General features: G+C 36.6%; 1 protein-coding gene across 3 annotated transcripts in view; it reads left to right on the forward strand.

Moving 5' to 3' along the window:
- Positions 1-21079, forward strand: part of GABRB2 (gamma-aminobutyric acid type A receptor subunit beta2) — a 174904-nt gene extending 153825 nt beyond the window's left edge. For 2 of the 3 annotated variants that reach the window (XM_064458969.1, XM_064458968.1), the window contains 2 exons: positions 11223-11273; positions 14877-21079. In XM_064458969.1, the coding sequence (XP_064315039.1) occupies positions 11223-11273; positions 14877-15224 (399 nt within the window). In that variant the 3' untranslated portion in view covers positions 15225-21079. The remainder of the gene's footprint in view (positions 1-11222; positions 11274-14876) is intronic. The other variant, XM_064458970.1, reaches the window with a different exon arrangement.
- Positions 21080-21958: the final 879 nt, after the last annotated feature.

Raw genomic sequence — 21958 nt, forward strand, 5'->3', positions numbered from 1 at the left:
TTTAATTTCTGTTACCGCAGCTCAAATACTGAGCTGCTTACTGTTCTCTCAGTTCTGATTTATTCCCTGTAGGTTCTTTCCAGAATCCAGTGGCCAAGGTATTTTTGATTAGTTTTTAAATTTTTCTCTTACATTGTTGGATCCAGTAATTTTACCTTGGATGTTTCCATCTTCCAGCTGTGGCTTAGGTGGGCTTGCTGATACTGATCGCTGCAATGTGTCTGATGCATCTTCTGGTCTTTGTGTTGCTCAGGATTTGCAGTCTGATCACCTCCCAAGCTCTGTATTTTCAGTATGTTTTCCTGTGTTACTAAATTCCCAGTCAACCTGCTGATTATGCTTTTGTTACATCTTTTGGATTAATTGCTGGTTTTTCCACAGTTGTTCATCTAACTCATTTGATCCAGACTACTACATACATTAATTGACTTCTCTGGAGGTTTAGGAAAGATTAAAATGCTTTTCAATATCAAGGATATCTGTGTATATATTATTCTGGATAGATCAGAAAACCTCTGTTACAGCTATGTGGTAACTTAATGGCAATAAGAACTGTCACTGTAAGACCATGGTAAAGGTACTGGGCTGAATGAAAGGCTGATTCTATTCTTCTTCCTCTGTAAAGAAGTGTTTCTTGCATCTTGCCAGCTGTACATTTGACAAGGGGTGATTATAATGGAAAAGCAGCTGTACGCCATCCTTTCCCAAAGCAACAGAGACTGGAAGTGTGTCAGGCAGCAGAGACAATACTCACTATGAGTATTAGTATCAGTTCCTACATCAAGGCTCTTGTTAAATGAAGGGCTACAGATCCACCTCCTGATGGGGCACCTTGTTAGTCTTTTCTTAGACATCACTATGGTTTCCTTACCTGGATATTAGCTAGATACTTGCATTTTTTCAAACCAGATATCAAACCTTATAGAGGCATTACCATATAAAGATTTCGTGCATCTTGCCTTCCATTTCTAGTCAGGTCTTCCTAATTCTTGCATGGTATTGAGGTAGTGTCTAAATTATTTCTAAATTATTCTTTTCTTTATAGTTAGGTCATCTAGGTTTAGAGCAGTTAATTATTGCAAATTAATATTTCTTATATCAAATCTGTTTATTACATTGTTTTAAAGTAATTTGATTTGCCACTTCACAGAAGCGGCATTATGTTTTGCGTAATGTAAATACATCACTGAATACGGTTTTAGAATGTATACAGTGGCAGTAGTAATCGAAGCCTAGACATTTCCAACCTAGCTTAAAGCACAGAGATGCTGTAAGTGTACAGGCTATATATCTGAACTACATGATACCATAAGTTGCATAAATTAGACTCTACCTCTAATTTTGCAATCATGCTGTTGCTAGTGTGAGCATTAATAAAGCAATTTTCCTCTGGAAAAGAGGGGAAAAATGCCAGGATATTATGCAACACTTCATAAAACTGTTTATACAGATTTATTCAGTCTTTTTTTTAAAGTAAATGTGAACTGACATCGCTAACCTCTGCATGTTTAGATAAGGGTTTTTTTCTGAACGCAAAGACTTTTTTGAAATATACTGAGTCTATTTTTAAAACAATGAGTAATTCTTTACTCAGTAGTCTGTATTATGTAAGGTATTTGGTCAGCATGCCTGAAAATTACAGTGCGTTGCTGCTATACATCTCCAAGTCACAGGCAGGTAAAATTGTCAGACTAATGACATTTTTTTCTATCAGAAATTTGGGGTTCCAAGCAGAGAACATGGAACTTAAATATGATAATGAGATTAAACAGCATATTAATAGATTTGAATCACAATATAAATGTTCTCTTGAAGAACGAATGTAAGGCTTAGCAAGCTAAGAAAGTTTTAAAAATATAGGTATCTCTGGAATTCATTGCCCTCCTGACACACTGTTGTTATATCCAAATTAGCACAGCATTGCTAAAGGAGACGATATAGCAAAGAAAAAACAAACAGAAGCTTAACCTGCCCTCAGCTGCACTTAACATGGCAACTTTCCTCCCCTTCAAGTTGTCTCAGCTGCCGAGTTTTTCCCCTACAAATTTTTGACCAAGGAAAAGAGTCTGACCAAGTTTAACTAGAAAAGTTGAATAGTTCTCCTCAAATATTTCATTTTTAGAGGACTCTACTGCATTAGCAGAGCTTTATGACAAACAAGACCATGCAATTACCTGTTTCACAAGTGATTGCACCTAATTATTTCACTTATGCAACTGAGCAGGCTGAGGATGGACAGTTTCCGGCCATTGTATAGTCTAGCAAGGAAACGGGGCTCCCACAGCGTCCTCCTTCTCCAGGTGCCCATTTTCAGATTCACCGGCTTACATATGTGTGCTGTTTGAACATGAAGGCTGAGTATTTTTGGTTTCATTGTGCCAAGAATGCCATCCATTACAGTAGCACGCTTTGAGACGGCATAAAGTCAGCTCAGGTATTGCTTTGCTACCAGCCGTTTCCCATGAGAGCTTCCAAACTTCACCAGTTTACTAGTCGATAAATGGACGACCCTGTGCATTTTTTTTCACTCTCATATCCATAGGTGTCTCTTTTGAAAAAGGAGGGGTGGAATTAGATGAAGGAGTGTGCTTACTTGAGCCAATGTGAATCTGTTGATGCATACATGTGGCCCTTTGCAGGCCAACTTGTGATAGCTTTGTGTGCTGCAAACAGACAAGGTCACTCTCTTCAATATTCAGACTAAGGTGTAAGGATGCATTAACAGGGCTGCAGGCCCGAGATAATATACCTTGCTCCAAAGCAATGCTCATTAGCTTAGGCTTGGCTAATGCCTTTATTTCCGCTCTGATTTGCTGCTGGCTTGCCTCCGGCCTTTTCAGTTCACAGCAATATTTGTTCATTTCTATCTGAAGAAATCACATTAATGCACCTCTAGTGAGGAGCAATTATTGCAAAGGTACCTAAAACCAGCCAGTATTTATTACGTGGAACTGCACCTTACACCCTACACAGTAGAGGTACTTCTAGTATGGTATGCTCTCTATAAAACCTGAGTAAGCAGAAGACTGTAAAAGCTTTTGGAAAAAAGAGGACCTTTAAAATGGCTACATGCACAGACTCAGTTAGTAACAGAAAAGGATATTTCAAACACTAAGGCAACCTGAAGCTCTTAAAATTTCAGTCTAAAATCTCAAACCCTCAGCGCTCTGTATCGCTGGAGCTAATGCTGCCACTGTCCAGATTTCGGTGAAAGCATTCATCCTCTTCCTTTCCCCTCCAAGGAGAGGTTTTTTTTTTGTTTTCAGTACAAGAAAAACTGCGCAAGGACTGACTCTTGATCTGGGGTCAGAAGGTATTTCTTACCCAGAAGTTTATTGAAGGACATGTAATAATAGTAGGCATGGATTATAAAAACTCAGCCTTTCTCCTAAATTTACATTCATGCATTATTAAGGAACAACTTGCATATGAAACAATCAGCAATGTACAGAGTGCTCGGTCAGCCTCTTCGTGTTTTGTTGAAACTTGAAGTTTGATAGGAGTGAAATTTGAGGAAGTTCCAGTTTTAGCCTGCAGCACTTTGCAGAAGCAGTCAGAAGGTGATTTATCTCCATGATCCATAGTTGTATTCCACATGACACCTGAATAAAGGTCAAGTCAACTGCGTGCATTTTTCTTTCTGCAGCTGCACTCCTTTGAATGCCATGTTTAATTAATGTAAGAACAGTGCATGTACACTCTGTTTAAAGTACAATATCCCTTTTGCTTTTGTAGTGCATCTACAAATGTGCTATCCACCAGTGACCCTGAATTAAATACACTTTTGGTTGCAAAAAACAATCCATTAATGCAGTTTATGTCATTATTTCAGACTGTGGGGAAATAAGGCACAAAAAAGGCAAATGATGTACAGTGAAATAGAAGAAATGTATGTAGCTCCAGCCCAGAAGGTCTGTCTGGGTAGCAGATTTGCTGAACTGATTTCCCACAACAGATCAGCTGTAAAGACTGACAAGGTTTAATTGAATGGCCATGAGTCAGCCAATTTCTATTGAAAAATAAGTTGTAATTCTGTTATGTGCTAGGGGATGTAACCTAGTTGTGCTCATGAATCTTGAGATCACTGGAATGTCTACGCCAGGGTGGCACTAAGTGGTAAAAAATGTTATTATAATGTAGAAGATGGCTGTTTGTCAACACCTTTGCTTTAGAGTGTCTAAAATTATCATCTGTTTGGTTTTGTTTTGCACATAGCAATGCATTGTTATATCTAATTTAGGGGAAATCAATTTCAGGTGATCCAAAATTCGTATCAGAAATGTTTACATAATCAGAATGATAGCATCCCAAACTGGTAAGAAGGGGATACATATTTCAAAAACTGGTAAGAAGGGTACATATTTCAAATGCCTTTTTTATAGTTTTTACCCATCTTTAGTCTATGGGTAACTATCAGTTATGATGCTTTATCTTTGTTGTTGTTTGCTCTTTACGCTGCAAATTTACCTAGACTGAAGCAAGGTAATGCTTTCAACACTATTAAAAAACAAAAACCAAATTGCTGTGTTAGAACACATTCTAAAGTCTTTTTCCCAATATTTCAAAAATATTTTTTCCTCAAAATATTTTTTCCCCCGACTGTGGAAACATTCTAATTCCCAGGAGAGACATGGTGCAGCCACGCTGCAGCATGGCACAGAGAGTGCTTGTCTTGCATAAAGATAGAGCAAGGTTAAAGAGCAGAATAGCCCAAACAGCCTAGAAATAACATATCTAGCAGTATTCATAACAAAATATTACTAATGTAGCATATGAACCAGGCATCCATGCAGACACGTGAAAATTGTATAACTTCATATATATATATATATATTGTTTTTTGAAAGGGTTTTAGGTTGTGTATTGCATACATGTATGTTAAGTTTAATGAAACAGTTATGCTGGGCCATGAAGACCTAAGTTTATCACTAAATTCACTTAGTAAATTGTTTTGGATACTAACTGCTTTCCCAGTATTCTTTATATGGAGAGGATAGACACCAGGAGTTAGGTTCTCACATGACTTAGGGAAAAGTTTAGGAGGTTGGTAGGAGTAAGCCTAAATTTAAATACATGTGTGTATATATACAGACATATATGTTTATACATATGAATACCTTTTTCACTCCATAGATACTAGTTTTCAGAATCCCTCTGTAATGACGTAAGATTATTTTAAAACGTAGAAGTCTAAATCTTATTTATCCCTATGTCTCCATTCCTCTTTTTAGAAGTGTGGGAGACTGGAATTTAATTTTCTGCGCCACCCAAAGGACTTGCTGAGCCTTCTCGCAAAGCTTAATGCATCTTAAAGCTCTGTACAGAAAGCCCTGCATACCTGTTCTTGCGCATGTCCTCAAAATGAACTCAACTTTCTCATAATATGGCTGTCAGAAACTTAATGCTTTTGGACTGGCCTGAGGGATGCAACAGTAAAGGTCACACAGTCTAAATCAACATGTTTATTTTCATGTAATGTTTTGTTTGGGGCACTTTCTGTCCATGTATTCTTTGAGTATTCAAAGGTTCCTGCAAGTAACTGGAAATGAAGGTCTGCAGAAATGGAAGATTTTAGCTTACATTTTGCTAGATGGAATTTGGAAGTGTTATACTTTCAAGCCGTAGCAGTTTTGGGTAAGAAACGTGTCTTTATGTAGGTTTCAATTGTTCCGTGGAAGGTGTTTTGTTTTTACTAAAGTATACAATAATATAGTTGGAGGAGAAGATCCAAAAGCAAATTCCATGTAGGTATCGTTTGAAGAGCACTAGCTGTTGTAGGGGATGATTCTTTTCCTGTTACTTCTTCTTTGTATCATGAGGCATATACAATGTATAATAATTTGGCATTTAAAAATGAGACTATATTTGGTCTTATTAATAGCTTGTTCAGTTGTGAGTAGATCACCCTTCCTGAAATGCATCTTACGAAACTTTTATAACATTGGACATAATCATGTTTTATATAAACACCTACCTTGTTTGCATGTTAATAAACTATTTTTCTCTTGTTTCCAAAAAGTTATGTGTGAAAAACAAACTGCACACTATTGCCAAAAAAACCCCAGTGTTTTTTCCTTCATTTTATCTGTGTTCTGAAGTTTCCCTACTATCCATATACTTATATTTTTGAGCACGTGTGTGTGTATATATATTGCTATGGAACTATAATATGTTTAACTAATCAAACTCAAATTTGATTTAAATTTAAATTTACAAGCACAAAAGGCCACCAAAATATCAGGAAGAAGACTGTAATTCAGTTTTTATTTTCTCTAGAATTAATGTGTACACACAGCCAAATTAAGTATAATACAAAATTTGCAATGATACGTAATATTGGTATATATTTTTCATACACAGAAATTTAGTTAGAAACAAATCTGAAATGACTAACCATGTCTTGGCAACAAAGTTGCTTCATTCTTGCCACTCATTTTTAAGACTGACAAAATGTTAGACTCTCCCCAAAAGAGCAGACTATCAGTGTACAAGTAAATTGTGCGGGTATGGTCTACATCAGTCAACAGATTCAGATTTTTTTATTATTTTAAAGCAGAACACTTTTAATTTTAATATTGTCAGGACTAGTCTTCTAAGTCTTGCACTATCTCTAGCCATGGAACTAGCTGTATTTCAGGCTCCTAACATGATCACTGAACATGATCATAATAAATACATTTCTATATTTTTTTTAATTTGGAAATTACAGAATCAAAGAATCTGTTGAAATTAATTGTCAACAGTTGGAAATTAATCTTCATTATCCTTATAATGAAATCTTGTCAGAGATTTTCCTTAGAAAAGTCCTAAGATTTTTTTTATTTTTTTTTTTTTTACTTAACTGCAACACCTTCCAGTGTTTTATCTGGCCTTTGTCACCGCTCCCAAAGTTTTCCCTTGGACCTTGTGCCTTTGGCCGTGTTAATCTTTGGGCTGGGCCCAAGAATTATGTTGTTGGTCTTCCCCAAAAATCATGAGCCTAAATCTGTTAACTGAGTATTTCATGGTCAGATGGATGAAACACTGGCAGACTTCTATCCAGTCCACCCACTCTTGTGACAAGTATATGCTGTATAGTGCTTTGCTTATTGTGTTTGACTTAGAAAAAGAAAAATAACACCTAAGTATTTTACAGAGGTCTGTTCTAGAGGAACGGCTTTATCAGCCTTATCTTTACTGCCTAGGTTCATATATCAAAACCATAACTATGTGAAAATTATACATTAGAAATTTTGCCAGTTGCAATGAAAACCAAATCTTCCGTGCATTTTTCATCTTTCATGGTTTCTTATATATAAAATTTTCTTACATTTCCATAGTAGATTTTTGGTACAAGATATACCTGTTAGAGTATATTTTGTGAGACAACATAATAGGAGACTTAGCTTATGGGCATAATGGAAGTTTGATGAAGTTTTGGTCTTATTTATCACAGATGGAAGAGAGCACCTTCTGGGTTGTAGGTTATTGCTGAAGTGTTATTCATTTATATTCTCTCCAAGAAATTTAAGTGTATACATGTAAATGGGATGGTATTTTAACAAATAAATAGCAAATAATTCATCAGAGCAGTATCAGTAAGTACCTGGCTGCCTAACACCTTGTTTCTTGGTGAATGGTAAAACGGTAAGATTTAGGGCTGTTGTTAATTGGTACCCCAGAGACTGCTAAATCACCTGCCTTTGCTTCCTCCAAAATGTCTCAGTAGTAAAAAATTGTTACTGAAAAAAGATGCCAGTTCTACTTACACTGCTCCCTTTATCTTTATTTTCAGTCAAAGATTGATTCTGTGTCCCCCCGTGTCCGTCCCCCCCCTTTATTATTTACAAAATTTGCCTTGTAAAAGTAAATGCTTTCAGGAAGTTCAGAGAGATTAATTTTTAAATTTTTCAACTTTTCACCTAGAGACATTTTTGACACTTATCTTTAACATGGAAGAGGTTTCTTGTTTCATTTTTAAGATAGAATGAGTTATAGTGTTTTGATCTGAGCGATGATTTTGCAATCTCCTTGAGGAAAAAAAATATCTGTACCTGAAATTACTAGAAGGGAGGGCTACCTTTAAATATCATCAATGTAAAGCTTATCCAGATTTGAAGACTTACCAATTAGAATTCCCCTTAACTAATATTTAGCTCCACCATTGTCATATGTTCTTGCAGGTTAAAAAACAAAGATATAATTTTTCCTCCTTCTGTGTATGTGCATCACTCATGGTTTTGGATTGAGGGCAAAAGTCTCATTTACAGGAAATCACTTGAAAACATGACTAACCTTAATATTTATTTAAGTCCTATTAAATTAATGAATCTACTTAAATAAAGTTACAAGCTCATTTTCTGAATCAACTCTCTGTTTACTGTTTATGGTGAACTATATTTGCTGCACCAGAATGGAAATAACTTGTACAACATCAAAGCCTTACTTAGATAATTTATTCCTTCCACTTTACTAGAGATTGCGTTGGACTGAATTATCCTGGCCAGAAGTGAAATGGAGGACGTTTTTCCATAGAAACACAGTGTACCCTTTATTTCTTTTTCTTGGTTAGTTAAGGTGATTTATCCCCCTTTACTGCAAAAATCCCAGGGATGTTTTTGCAATATTTTAGAAGAGGTTTCTGTAAGGTTCAAGCTGAGGACAGGACACCAGTAGGCCATTTACCATTTTTTCCTATTCTCTGCCATAATTCAGTCCTGATTTTGCCTATTTCACTTGTTGGCTTTTGGTTTAGAACATTGGATTCTGTGCAGCAGACTTCGCCTGTTTCATTTCAAATGGGCACTTATTTTCCAGTGTCTTAAGTATTGAATCTTGCGTGTAAGTAATGGATGCCAAAAGAAATTATATGTTTTCAACCATTTCTTCAGAATCCTGCAATATTTACAACTAAGTTATTGATGTGTTACTAATGATAAGGATCAAGAAATCACAATTATTGGGGGTAAAACTGGATGTCTAGAAATTGAACTACAAGTAGTTGGAGCAGTGTTAAAGCTGTGTGTCCAGATCTTGCATTTTCTCTCACTTTCTTTTTTTTAATTCTTACAGGTCTCTTTTTTTTTTGTTGATTTTTTTTTTTTTTTTTGCTTAGATTTTTAGGCTGTAAAAGGCTCAAGAACCTAAAGAAAATCCTGGTTGAATTTGCAGAGTTTCTCTGGATTTTTTGACCTGAAACCAAACAAAGTAACCTGAAATTATGTCAACCTAATTCTACTGTCCTCTAAATGCATGCTTTACAGCCTGATGCAAATCTTAGGTGTATAATGCAATCCGAGGCAATGCATGCTAACGTGGTTTCATAAAGAGTTACTGCAATGCTGGCAATAAATTCAATTTTGTACAGACAACGTAAATGCAGTATTTGTTATTCTTAAGGACGTTGTTTCACATATGGATGTTTTGAAATATTAGGCAATTGTGCTTTCTGAGCTCATATAGCTTTATCTCAGCAGGCTTGTTTATCATGTCAAAAATGTCTGTATAGCTTTAAGCAGGTGCCATCTGAAAATCATTAATGCTTTTTTCTTCCAGAGTGAACCTAGCAGCAGCTTATACAGGACTAGCTACTTTCCACACATTACCTTGTATAGTCAGTGCAATCCTAATCCGTAGGTAGGAACTTGCTGATGAGGTGGACGATCCCTATTATATGTAAAGTGCACTTCGTACTATCACCTAATCTTGCCAGAGCTACTGTGACTAGTCAGGAGTAAGGATGTCACTGGTTTTCCAAGCAAAGCTCAGCTCTAAGAGGTGGGAAACTATACTATAGATAACACAAGGTCTTTATTTCTAGCAAATTAAATTCTACATATAGGCATGTCATGTTGGTCTTCATTGTGAAAGGGATCTTTATTTGTGTCTTCAGTTCTTAAGAATGTCAGTTCACAGGACTTATAAATGCTGAGACCTAATCTCAGGTGTTAATCTTCGTAATAGACTGGGTACTTCTGTTCTCCCTTCTTGGTTTAGCTCACCTTATTTTGCTTTTGACTCGTGGCAGCCCTACTTAACAAAAGGATATTTCTTTTTAATTTATAACTGTTTTGTTTCACAAGGTTTTCCCATCAGGACTTCCAGCCCTACTGTCTATTTTATCCATAGATTCTGAGCCATTTTCCCCTAAAATGAGCCATCAGTACCTGCTTGTGATTGAAGATTATAAGTGAAAATGAACAGTATCTGAGGAGTAAATGTGTCAATATAATATCTTTTCAATTCATCAATATAAGTTTACATCCCACTTACAAAGCTGAGTTTGGCGTAACAGTAGAGCATAATCACCAAGCTGCTGGTTTACTAGATGTTACTAGTTTCAAATATCTGGTCAGCCTTGGAGGATTCCTAATATACATACGTGTGTATGTATGTGTGTAGGAGTTGTAATTTCCTGGTATTTTACAGTGGCTAATATATTAGTGTAAGAGGAATTCCTCAAGAAAGCCATCATTTTGGAGTTTCTAGATAGCAGGAAGAATATATAATGGTAACATTTCTACACTACCCTCTGTATTCCCTTTGTCTGAGGCCATCAGAAAGGTCATGGCCTCTTTCAAGGCTCCAGAGTCAGCTTTTCCTCCAGTTGACCTGGACCTACAAGTGAATATCATTTGCATCATATATTTTGTCATCCACCTTTAAGATTGATTTATGAAAAACCCATCCTCTTGCATGGTTGCTGGGCTCTGGTCATTTATCCTCCACTTCTGCTTTCACCTTTTATTTCCGTGGTACTTGTTGCTGCTTTTTCTTCATCTTCACATCCTCCCTTCCTCCCTTGTCCCTGGGAATTTCTCCATTAATTTTGAACTTTCCTGTTCACCATAAAGAGCCTAGTTCTATGGTTGAACAATTCTTCAGCACCAAGAGATCTTTTTAACCTTCTTCCACCTCCTTTTGAAACCACTTTTACTCTTACTTTCCCCCCCCCCCCCCGAATAATTTTAACAATTGTTTTCATATCATCATATCTTCCTTGGTCAGGTGACCAATTGGAAAAAAATGCATTTACATCACAAAGTTATGTTACCTTGAGGAGCAGGGCAAGGCAGTAATAGCACCTCTGAAGCCAGAATGTACTTATGCAAATTGTTGGCTTAGAGGTCCCTATACCTTCTCATTAGTTGTCCTATTATTACCCTAGAGTGCTTTAATTTTACATGAAAGATAATAGCTGCCTTATCTCTAAGGAAACTGGTCTTGATTTTATTAACTTACAGGACAGAAGAATAATTGGCACATATCATTGTCCAGAAATGTATTCAACAAAGGTATCTTTCAATGTTTTCTAATTTTTTTATCCTCAGAGACTTAAAATTCAGGTCCTGACTACTTATGGTCATTAAAGATCCCATGGCACTTTTTTACAACATGGTCATCTCAATGCCAAGCATCTGGCCAAATACCAATTTATGTAACTGTTCTGCTTACCTAATGTTCCCCACCACCACTCACCCACCGCATAGTTTCAATTGGCTACAGCATTCTCCATTTCCTTGACTAAAATATAGTGTATTGTTCTGCACTGTCAGTCACCACATTTCGCCTCAGAGGTGATTGCGCTTCTCTGGAAGTGACGTGGTTCTTTCTAAAGTTTGTAAAGCGCTTTGGGATCCTTTTGAATGGGCAGTGCTCTGTACGAGAAATGTAATTCATTATCATTCGATCTCAGGCTTCATTTAGTTACAAAAGCATGTTTAATTTAGAGTTGGGCGAACCTGCTTGGTGGAAATAACACTCCCAGCTCTCACTAATCTGAGAGGAAACCTTTTGTCAAAGATTGAAAATCTAGGTTAATTTGTTTCTAGGGTTTTTTTGTTGTTACTTGTTTCTTTGTTTCTTTTATTTTCACATTCATTTGTACTTCTGGATTGGAACTTTGGGGCTCTTCAGATTGGGAATTCAAAATACTATGAAAAATCCACTGTTCCAGGTACAGGAGAGTCAAATTAGTGTTCAGGAAGCACCTGAACTTCGTGGTGCTTACCTGGCTATTCTAACACTTGAAGGTTCGCCCATCACTAATTTTTACTGTATTTTACATTATGTCTTTTGAAAAAATCTTGGAATATTGAAAAATGCTGTGCTCCAACTCTAATATCAGTGAGAGATGTGCAGAAGACGACACTTTGCCCTAGAAGATAGTTTAGAATATTGCTAAACGTTTTTTCTGCCCAGCATCGCTAACTTTACTAACTACTGCCAAAATTACCAGATATCTGCAGCAGTTTGATATGTTAAGAAATTTACTGAAATGAGAACACAAGTGACAAAAGAATCAAAGCAAATAGTTAACTGAAGGTGTGATATCATGTCGCTAAAACATGTCTATATCTAACTCTAGTAGACTAAAATAACTTTTCTTGCATTTGTGTTGCATAGGAAGTGTACGAGTGTGTAAAGAGCACTCAGATTTCTAATATCATTGCAGATCAAAAGGATAAAATGCTTTAAGTAGATTCATCCTAAGAAGATTAAAGATGTGAACAAATTTGCTGGCACTAAGGTCTTTCCAAAGATAGTATCTTAGAATGGGCAGCGTTGAGGTGAAAATAACCCAGGCTCTGGGCTAAGGGGTAACACCATTACATTAGTGGATGTTATGTCAAACTTCCCCTGATGTCATTGGATCTCAAATTTTTATTATTTTCTTAAGGCTGAGTGAAACTATGGAAAATGTAGTTTTCAAATGGCTTTGCACCCCTCTTGTAAGATACTTCCTGTATTTGTTTTCAGATGTTCTTGGGATCAGTGAATGCCAAGTGCCTATAATTGCTTTTATTTTCAGGATACTGGAAGTCTTATTATTTGTCTGAGATCGTATAACAAAAATTACAGCCAGTTTTGTCTTACCCCAAAAACCACACAAGAATTTTCTAAATAACTACACTCATTATAAGAAAATGTTTAAAAGCTCACTTGAGAAGTTTCATAGATCTGTTTGAAAGGTTTTACGTATGTTTGTATCACAACAGCAGAATACTCTTTTTGCCTTAGTTTTTGTCTAATGCAGATGAGAACTGATTTGATTGCCTTCCTAGCTAGAACAGTGTTTCCTCAGCATGCTCAACATCATGCTACTGAATTCTCAAAAGGAATTTTGCTTGAGTTCCAGCTCAACTTTCCCACTTCTCCAGCGCTTCTCAAAAATGAATGATTTCCCTACCAAACTAGAAATTTCAAAGATTTCATATGGCTTTGATGGAAAGCAAGCAAAAATAGATCGTTTTGGCTGCTTCACATTGAGTCATTACATTTAATCTAAAACTAAAATATAATGAAACTAGAGGGGTGCAAACTCACATAGATAGGGGAAAAAAAAAGAGAGAGGGAAATCTGGCATCTCAGTGATGCCACTTTTTATGCATCACTTGAACAGATGTAATCACTCAAATGGCAGTGTTTCAGTAGGTCTGAAGTACTTTTCTGACTATCCAACTTCCCAGTTCATAATACTGTGCAGTGGATGCTACTAAAAAGCAACTGTTTTCAACCCAGTTCTCTCACCAGGCCATGGGAAATATTATATAGTTGTGGGTTTTTTTTTTTTAATAATGGCAAATACAGTGCTATATTGGGTGGTGCAGCGAGGTACCTGCTGCTGACTGCTGGCTTCTAAATACTACAGAAAAGAATAATGCCATATTATTGTTTAGAAATCCACAAACATCACAGTTTGTGTACTTTCAATAATTGTAGTATGTATTATGTACATTATAAATGAATAATGTGGATGAGTTATTCTTAAAGGAGCTCTGGGACAGTTAACGTCTCTTATTTGGCCTGGAGTAGATCTGCACTACCAACAGTAAGTCAGCGTACATAATTAGCTGCTCATTAGCTATTGCTGCTTTTAAAGTATTTCTATTTAAACATAATCTGTAATCACAAAATTCAAAATATATACTTACAGGGAAGGCTGAGAGAATTAGAACTTCCTAATTAACCTGATATTTGTTTTCTATAAATGGATTATTTTGAAATTCTGCTACCATACTTCAGATCTACTCCAGATTGCTTAAGAGTAGAATTTAGTTCCTCATCTTTGAAGTCCTCTTAATTGCTAAGGGTTTTTTTTACAACATTGCATTAATATTTTTTTAATTGAACTGCCTTTAAAAAAATACATCATAGCCAAAGCTACCCATTGAAACAACTGTTGAATGTACATTTGATGTGATTACACTCTGTATGTGTTTTTCCTTGCTCTAAATGGCAGATCTCTGCTATTCCAGCGTTCAGGTCTCCACAGCATGCACTGTGTTTCTGAAATTCATTAACACTGGGGGATGGAGTTTCCATATAGGTATAGTTAGACTAAATCTGTGCCTTTCCCCAAGTAACCAGCATATATTCCTGTTTGGAATATAGGGACTTAAAATTTGCATTCTCTTGTGCAGTGCCCTGGGCCTCGTTTTATAGAGGCAGGGGGACATTGTGAATACCTGCAGTTTTTGTCCGAGCAGAAGCTTTCATTTGAAAGAAGAAAACCAGAACAAAGCAGACCCTTTTCCATTTGATTTCCCTCCAAAAACCCCAAAAAGTTCAATGTTCACCCAGATGTCCTACCCAGCAGGAGAATCCCACTTTCAGGAGCTAGGCATGTATTCCATTTCCAGGTATTGCTTCTGCTCACTGAACATGGGGTCTAGGGAAATACCATTTATTCCATTACACTCTACTGGCTTTATCGCTCCTTGAGTTCACAAATAAACGGCAATAAATGTAGTTACCGTTATGCTTAAAGTCTTTTGGACAGGCTGACATCCTGTGAATTAGTTATGTTAGATCTAGCCCTTGTCAGCATGGCTTCGGTTTGCAACTGACTGGGTTTCCTTTCTCTCCTGTTAAATCTGCTTTCTTATTTTTTACAGATGGATCCACATGAAAATATTTTGTTGAGCACACTCGAAATTAAAAATGAGATGGCTGCCTCCGAGGCTGTGATGGGGCTTGGGGACCCTAGAAGCACTATGCTGGCCTATGACACTTCAAGCATCCAGTACCGGAAAGCTGGCTTACCCAGACACAGCTTTGGTCGCAACGCCCTGGAGCGACACGTGGCACAGAAGAAAAGTAGGCTACGGAGACGTGCATCTCAACTGAAAATTACCATTCCTGACTTGACTGATGTAAATGCCATAGATCGATGGTCGCGCATATTCTTCCCTGTTGTTTTTTCCTTCTTCAATATTGTCTATTGGCTTTACTATGTGAACTAAGAAACAAAGCCACACAGGAAGCAAGAACTGGATTTCTCTTCAAATCGGTTGTACAGCCAAAAGTGGGACTTAGAAAAATTCTATTCAGGACAAAAAGTTATTTTAAAACACCTTAGTTGCTGGCCCACTCTATGGTCTGTTTTTATAATGTTTTGGTTGTATCTGCTAAATCGTAAATATGTTAAGTTGTAGTATGGACATATCCCCTCATCAAAATATAAGCGCATTTTGAGTGTGAAGGCAAATTGGATTTTGACAATCACTTCTGTCTCATTGTTCCTCACTCTTTTTTTTTTTTAATGGCCGTTTGAATTTACTGATACAAATTACAGAGCGGCATTTGAGAAACAAGTTCAAGTTTCAGCAGCAGTACATACCACTCCCAGGGATACTGCATATCCGAGACATGCAGCTACACTTAAGAGAGTGTACTAAGTTGTTATCATGCTTGTGAAACATATACGCTTTACCTTTCAAATGTGTAAACTTGAAAACAAGTAGTGCCTATCATCTTTACAAGATGACGAAGGTCAGAGGTTTCCCAACCATATTCAGGTATGTCCTGTTACTTAGCGAAAGAACTAAACCTTTGACTGAGAATATTAAGGGTTGGGTGTTTGCACAGAAGCTGAAGCAAGAAGCACTATTTTTGTCTGATTTTTAAGGAAAGAAGGTATGCTCACAGTCACAATGACTGTAGTTGTGATCAACAGAAGAATGTAGCATTGGTGTAAAAACACATCAACTCTGAATGGGTAGATACGCTGCTGTTCTGTGTTGGGGAAAGGAAATCATCTGTCCAAAGTGCCAAAATTGGTTGGCCAAATAGTAAATATCTATCTAGGTGGCTGAAGGAAACCAATGGTGCCCTGCCTTTCTAGGGTAGGGATTGCTAGAGAGCAATTATAAGAGACAGGGCCAAGGAGAGGGAAGGCTACTTATATGTAAAAGCATATGTGTGTGTGTGTGTGTATATATGTATATACACATATGCACACGCTGTGCAAATGAATGTTGTCAGTTATAGTAGATACCTTAGTCTGAAATACTCGTGTGGAGCTGTGTGATTTCTTCCAAGTTTGCAATCTTTCCAGTGTTACGCTCGCCCCTTGCTGTTATGCTTAAACACTTTGCATCCAGTTTGATTAAAGGTATCGTCCCTCCTTCAGCACTAAAGATTCGAGCGTCTGTACTTCAGTACACAAAATACTGATGGGACTTTCTCAGTCTGGATCAGGCAATACCATTTCACTTGTTATTTTGTTTTCCTTAGTGCACTGTTTTAAAGGGAAAAAATTGGTAGCCATCACTTCAATACTTTAATTGCACTCTTGTTTTCTGCTTTAGGGTGAATTCCATTGAAAAAACAGTAAATTTCAGTTTTGCTTTAGGAAACTTTTTGAAATTGAAGGGTTTTTTAAATCCCATAGAGCTTTTCTCTTACAGGCAAAATAGAATATATAAAAAAATAGAATTTTATAGGAAAAGTAGAGTTTGCCATTTAGTCCCGTGTGGGACCTTTTTCTTTAATGAAAAAAAAAAATCTAAGAACTGTATAAAAAGAATAAATTCCGGATGGCTTTTACTAAATCAGATCCCCAGTGGTGTTTGACCCAACATATTTCATGAAGCAAAAGCCACATCTGTTGTATCTATGCTACCTCCCATCTGCATACAAATTTTTGAAAGAAACAAGAATTCCAGTATCTTCCAAATAGCAAAGGAATTTTTCAGGCAGATACTTTTTCCCCATTTAAGTATTCCTTTGGCAATACTTTAAGAGAGCTCTTAAGAATATTTTTGATAAAATATTTTCTTTGAATTTTTTGTTCCTGCTTGAGAAGAGGAATTTTCTTACAGGTTTCTGTGTTTTGGGGGGTTTTGTCCCCATTTGCAGTGAATGACAGCAATAGAAGGAAAACAGTTCTAGGAACTAAATAGGCCAATTTTCTGACTTTGTTTTGAGCATATCATATTTTTATTTCTGCTTCAAATGGGGGACAACAGTTTTGAGCCTGACATGGGATTTGCCAGGCATACACACCACCTCTAGTTTTCAAGGGAGTTGCATGTACGTTCGCGTACTGCCTCCAGGTTCAGACTCTGCAGTATGTAGAGACAGGCTTCCACCATGTGATTAACCTTCCAAGTCAAAACGTTGTTTTTTGTTCACATACTTCATTTCTGCCTGCATTTCATGCATAATGCAATAAGCTTTGTAGATGCATTTGGAATTTCAGCTGATAGGTATGAATCATGTTGGAATTTTTTCCCAATTCTAAGAAAAGCAGCCACATCAAAAGCCAGTGTTTCTCTTCAAAGTCTGTTCTTTAAAAATGGTATTAATTATCATAAATAAAAGCAGTCTTATAGTATTCTTCTGTACAAGCTTTTCTTTCATTTCACAAATTGCTGCCAACTCCTTTTTTATTTCACAGAAGCATAGTGTGAGTACAGGGAGCTCACAGCCTGTTTGTGGCTGATACACATCAAATATAAAACCTTACAGAGAATATGTTGACTCTCTGCGTTGGTTTACTGCATCAGCTAGTACGAAAACCATGGAGAATGAATCCTAGAACTGCACGTTAATTTCCCTGAAGTTACAGTACAAGCCATAATACTCTCTGATGTCGCCATTCAGAGAGTGAAAGAAAATGTCTGGTTTCTGCTCAGGTGTCCACTAGGAAAGATACATTATCTGGGGGGAAGGAGCACTTTCAATTTTACTATGTCCTTCTGGTTATGAATGTGATGTATAAAATTAGTGAAAGAGAAGGATTCTATCATTTTGTACTAAGGCTTAACACTGTGATACAAAAAGATGGGGGTGAGAAAGACTGGTGAGGCACTGTCAAGGGAAGAGTATGACCCGAGCCCAAGGCGAGCACTTTCTCCTCTTCTGAGGTACTGGAGTGAAATTGAGAAATTATGCCTATGTACATGAGATGCGGGGCTTGCTCTGTGTGCTACCCTCCAGGTAAACTAGAATAAATTTTCCTTTAGTTCAGAATTGACGGAAAACAAATATTCTAGATCCTTTTAATTGTGTTAATTATTGTTAGTTTCAAAAAGCAAAGTATCAAAGTTCATAATTTAGATAAACCTTGTAATATAATTAGAGTTGCACATTTTATTGTTCTATTAGACATGATAGCCAGCAATTAAGGTGTTTTTCATCTTTGTGAAATTCATGGGCAAATTATGACTATAACATGGCACAGTTTTAATGAAATCTTTGAGATAATCTGTAAATATATACTGTACATGACTGCTAGTAAGTATGATACACATTTTCAGAACTGAAAATTCATGCAACATATTTCTGTGTTTGCATAAGGAATGTTATGTTTCTATCCTATCGCAGTTTAATGACTGGGAAGAAAGATTCAAGCAATGACATTGTGACCATTTCTTTTCTCATTCCCAGGGGAGGAAAACAGTCTTAGATAACCACATGTCGCAGAGTTCTTCAGAGAGTTTTGACATTCTAATACAAAGGACATAAAAACTGTAAGGTACAAAAGCACAATGCATAGAGAAAATGAGTGGTGGTCTTACACCTGGGGAACAAATCCTATTTATTTCAGACAAATATGCATTAAAATTAAAGCTCAGTTAATTTTCGCTGTAATTATTAGACTGTGTTCCAGTTCCATGCTGTAACACAATACTAAACACAAGTGAACGGATGTTAAACATTGTCCAATTATATGTGCATATGGACATATACCTACATGTCTGTATGGATATAAGTGTCCATATAGACGTACTGAGTATGTATATGCACACACATTCATATGTTGGCAAGGTAAAGGAATAAGCTAATACTAGTTTTGTTTCTACCATCAACCAGTGTATTAATATATTTTTGAGAAAAAAAAGATTAATGTATTTAAAAAAACAACTTACTATACAGGGTAACCGGGCATTTCTATATCAGCAGATCAATGCTTATAATTCGTATGGAGCATTGCACCGTTTGACATGATGATAGTACTGTACCTCCTAGCATCTGAAATTAGACTAGTCCTCACGTTGCTTGCCTATTTCTTCTCTCTTTTTATAACAGCATTGTCCACTAGTAAGTTTTCAAAACCAACAAATTCCTTAGGGAACCAAGAAAACAAGGCAAAAATATTAACTATTTCTAGAAAATAATCTAGGGTGGGATGGCCAGGGTACAATACTATAGCAGTAGTGATCATAACGTTTTGCTATGTGTACATAGAACATACAATGTGAGCAACCATAACAAGCTGAACGTGTGTAAATATTATCAGATTTCTTAAACATTTTTAACTTCTAATTTGTACTTTATGGTAAGGCAAAAAGCTAATTCTACTTATGGTTTAGGTTAATGCGTCCTAAAATTCTGTAAATAATTAAATAAGCTGTAAATGAGCAGTCGATAGATACAGTAATTGTTTAGTGACTTTTTTTTACTAAGTACAACAATTGCAGTGCTCTAGCAGAGTAATTTAAACACCCTTTTGCATAAACTGATTTGGATTCCAGATATTTAAAAAAAAAGTACAGAGAGTACTGTAGTGTAAAACAGCCATTGAGGCAATGCCCCTGCTAGCACAATCGAGGCTTTTGTATGGCTAAACTGTTCAGGCAACAGAAGATGGTAGCTGGGCACTCAGTACTCAGATTAGCATAAACTGATAGGGCCTGGTTTTCACTTACAATAAGGCACCTTTATGTTGCTCCAGTGAGTGGAGAGATGAAGGAATCCAGGGTAAGTGAGAATTCAGCTGTTCGTGATTTCATTACAGAAAGCCTGCATATTGCGTCTGTCTGTTTCTGAAATCTGTATTTCCTATGGTACCTAATAGTAGGCTTATATTTTTCTTTGGGAAAAAAAAAAAGGATGTTTGACTGTCGTTAGATAGCATAGTCCCCCAAAGCCAAAGAATCTTCACTCCAGAAATTGTTTAAAAGGGAAATCTAATAAGTCACTGCTTAACACCAAAGGTAAAGCTTAATAAAATGCACTAGGAACTTTGTCTAAATTTTTAAGAAGCAAATGGAATGTTGATTAAAAATACTGCCCTATTCTACTTTGTAAAAATAGTAATAATTTAAATATCAATTAATATAAAATTGAAATAGATCATCTCTACAAGAATATGCAACACTAACATTTCATAAGTATAAAATTATTTTCTTTGTAAGTGCTTTGACAAAAAATGAAATTTAAATGATAAAAAAATCTCACCTCTACTTTCATACTAAGGGTTGTATTTTTTTAATGTTTTTCAGACATCTATTCAGGTCATCTATTCCAATTTGATAACATTTTGTATGTTTTCACTGTTGGTCATTTGACAGATACTCACCAGACTGTATTGTTCGTGGTCTGTTCTGTTACTTTCAGTTGAAGACAAAAAGAACATTTGAAACATGATTAATTCTAACAAGCTGGCTATGATTTGACTTCTCTCACATTTTTATTTGCATGGGTGTTTAAATGGTTCTGTTAGTACTGTCTTTGCACAGTTCTGATTTCTCTTTTTTTTACTTAGTACTATTTACTTCATAATGTAGTAATCATCAGCCTTACTAATGACCTTGTAGCCTTTCTTATATGCACATAATGCACATTTTCCAATGGCTAGAAAATGCAAAATACTAGTGGATATCATTGCATCAGTTCTTCATGTTTCTCAAAAGGACTGCTAACCTCTGGGATATATGAGGTAGTAAAATGATGATTGTAAATGAGTAGCACATAAGAGATATTTTCTTGAATTTAAAATTATTGCAGCCAGTTTCAGCATGTAAATATATAATAATGTTGGCTAGTGTGTAATTCTTGAACTAAAAAGATATAAATAAAGAAAACCTAAAAGATGTATATGTAGTTGTATTATGTTGGGCAGGCTCTTTTCTCAAAGCTGCAGAAGATTACATTTCTCATCTGCAGTGAACAACCGTGAATTTGGGTCAGAAAGGGACACCAGGAAGTCGGGCACTGCGGCATCTGAAGCGTAGGCTCAATATGCGAAGGGGTAGCCATAACACGGTGCTAATTTGCCTGGGGGGGAGTTGAGTGTCTGGGCAATATAAGCAATGAAGAGTGAGGTGCTTAGTGCTAGTCAATAAGGAAATGCCGAGAGAAGGGGAACAGCTGAACAATCTCAGAAGTTCAGTAACTCCTTCTCAGAGTCAGCTCTTGTGAATCTGTCACTGATGGCAAGTTGCTGGTGTCCTCCTTACAGAAATATGGTAGCAGCTGTTCGCGGTGGGATGGTATTTCCTTTTACAGAAAAAGGTCTAAACGGTCTTAAGTCTGTCTGTGTGGGCTTAAGATATGGAAGATTCAAGTACCGTTTCTTCCTCTTCCTGCTTAACAGCTAACAGGAGAGAGCCTGGACAACCAAATTATTGACTCTTTCAGGATGGTGGATTTAGCAGATTTCCCAGTTGGACCAGTTCTGTTGCATAAAAAAGAATTCAAGGTTAACAGACCAGGAGGAGAGTGCAGTCAAGCATGGTCACGAGAGGCGTCTGTACTGCTGCGCTTCACCTGCTGTCTGTTTTGTACAACCTGAAGTTTGGCAGTCGCAGGGACCAGAAGCTGGGTCTCTTTCTGTACTCCCAAGGTGTAAAATGTCCACTAATACAGCTCTGGTCTTGCTGCTTCTTTCTGTCCGAACAGATCTTGAGCGTTAAATAGACTTTGGAATTAGACTTGGTTGTTTGCTCTGCTGAGGGGTTCACGTCTA

The sequence above is a fragment of the Phalacrocorax carbo genome, chromosome 8 (assembly GCF_963921805.1).
Source record: "Phalacrocorax carbo chromosome 8, bPhaCar2.1, whole genome shotgun sequence".
Lineage (NCBI taxonomy): Eukaryota > Metazoa > Chordata > Aves > Suliformes > Phalacrocoracidae > Phalacrocorax > Phalacrocorax carbo.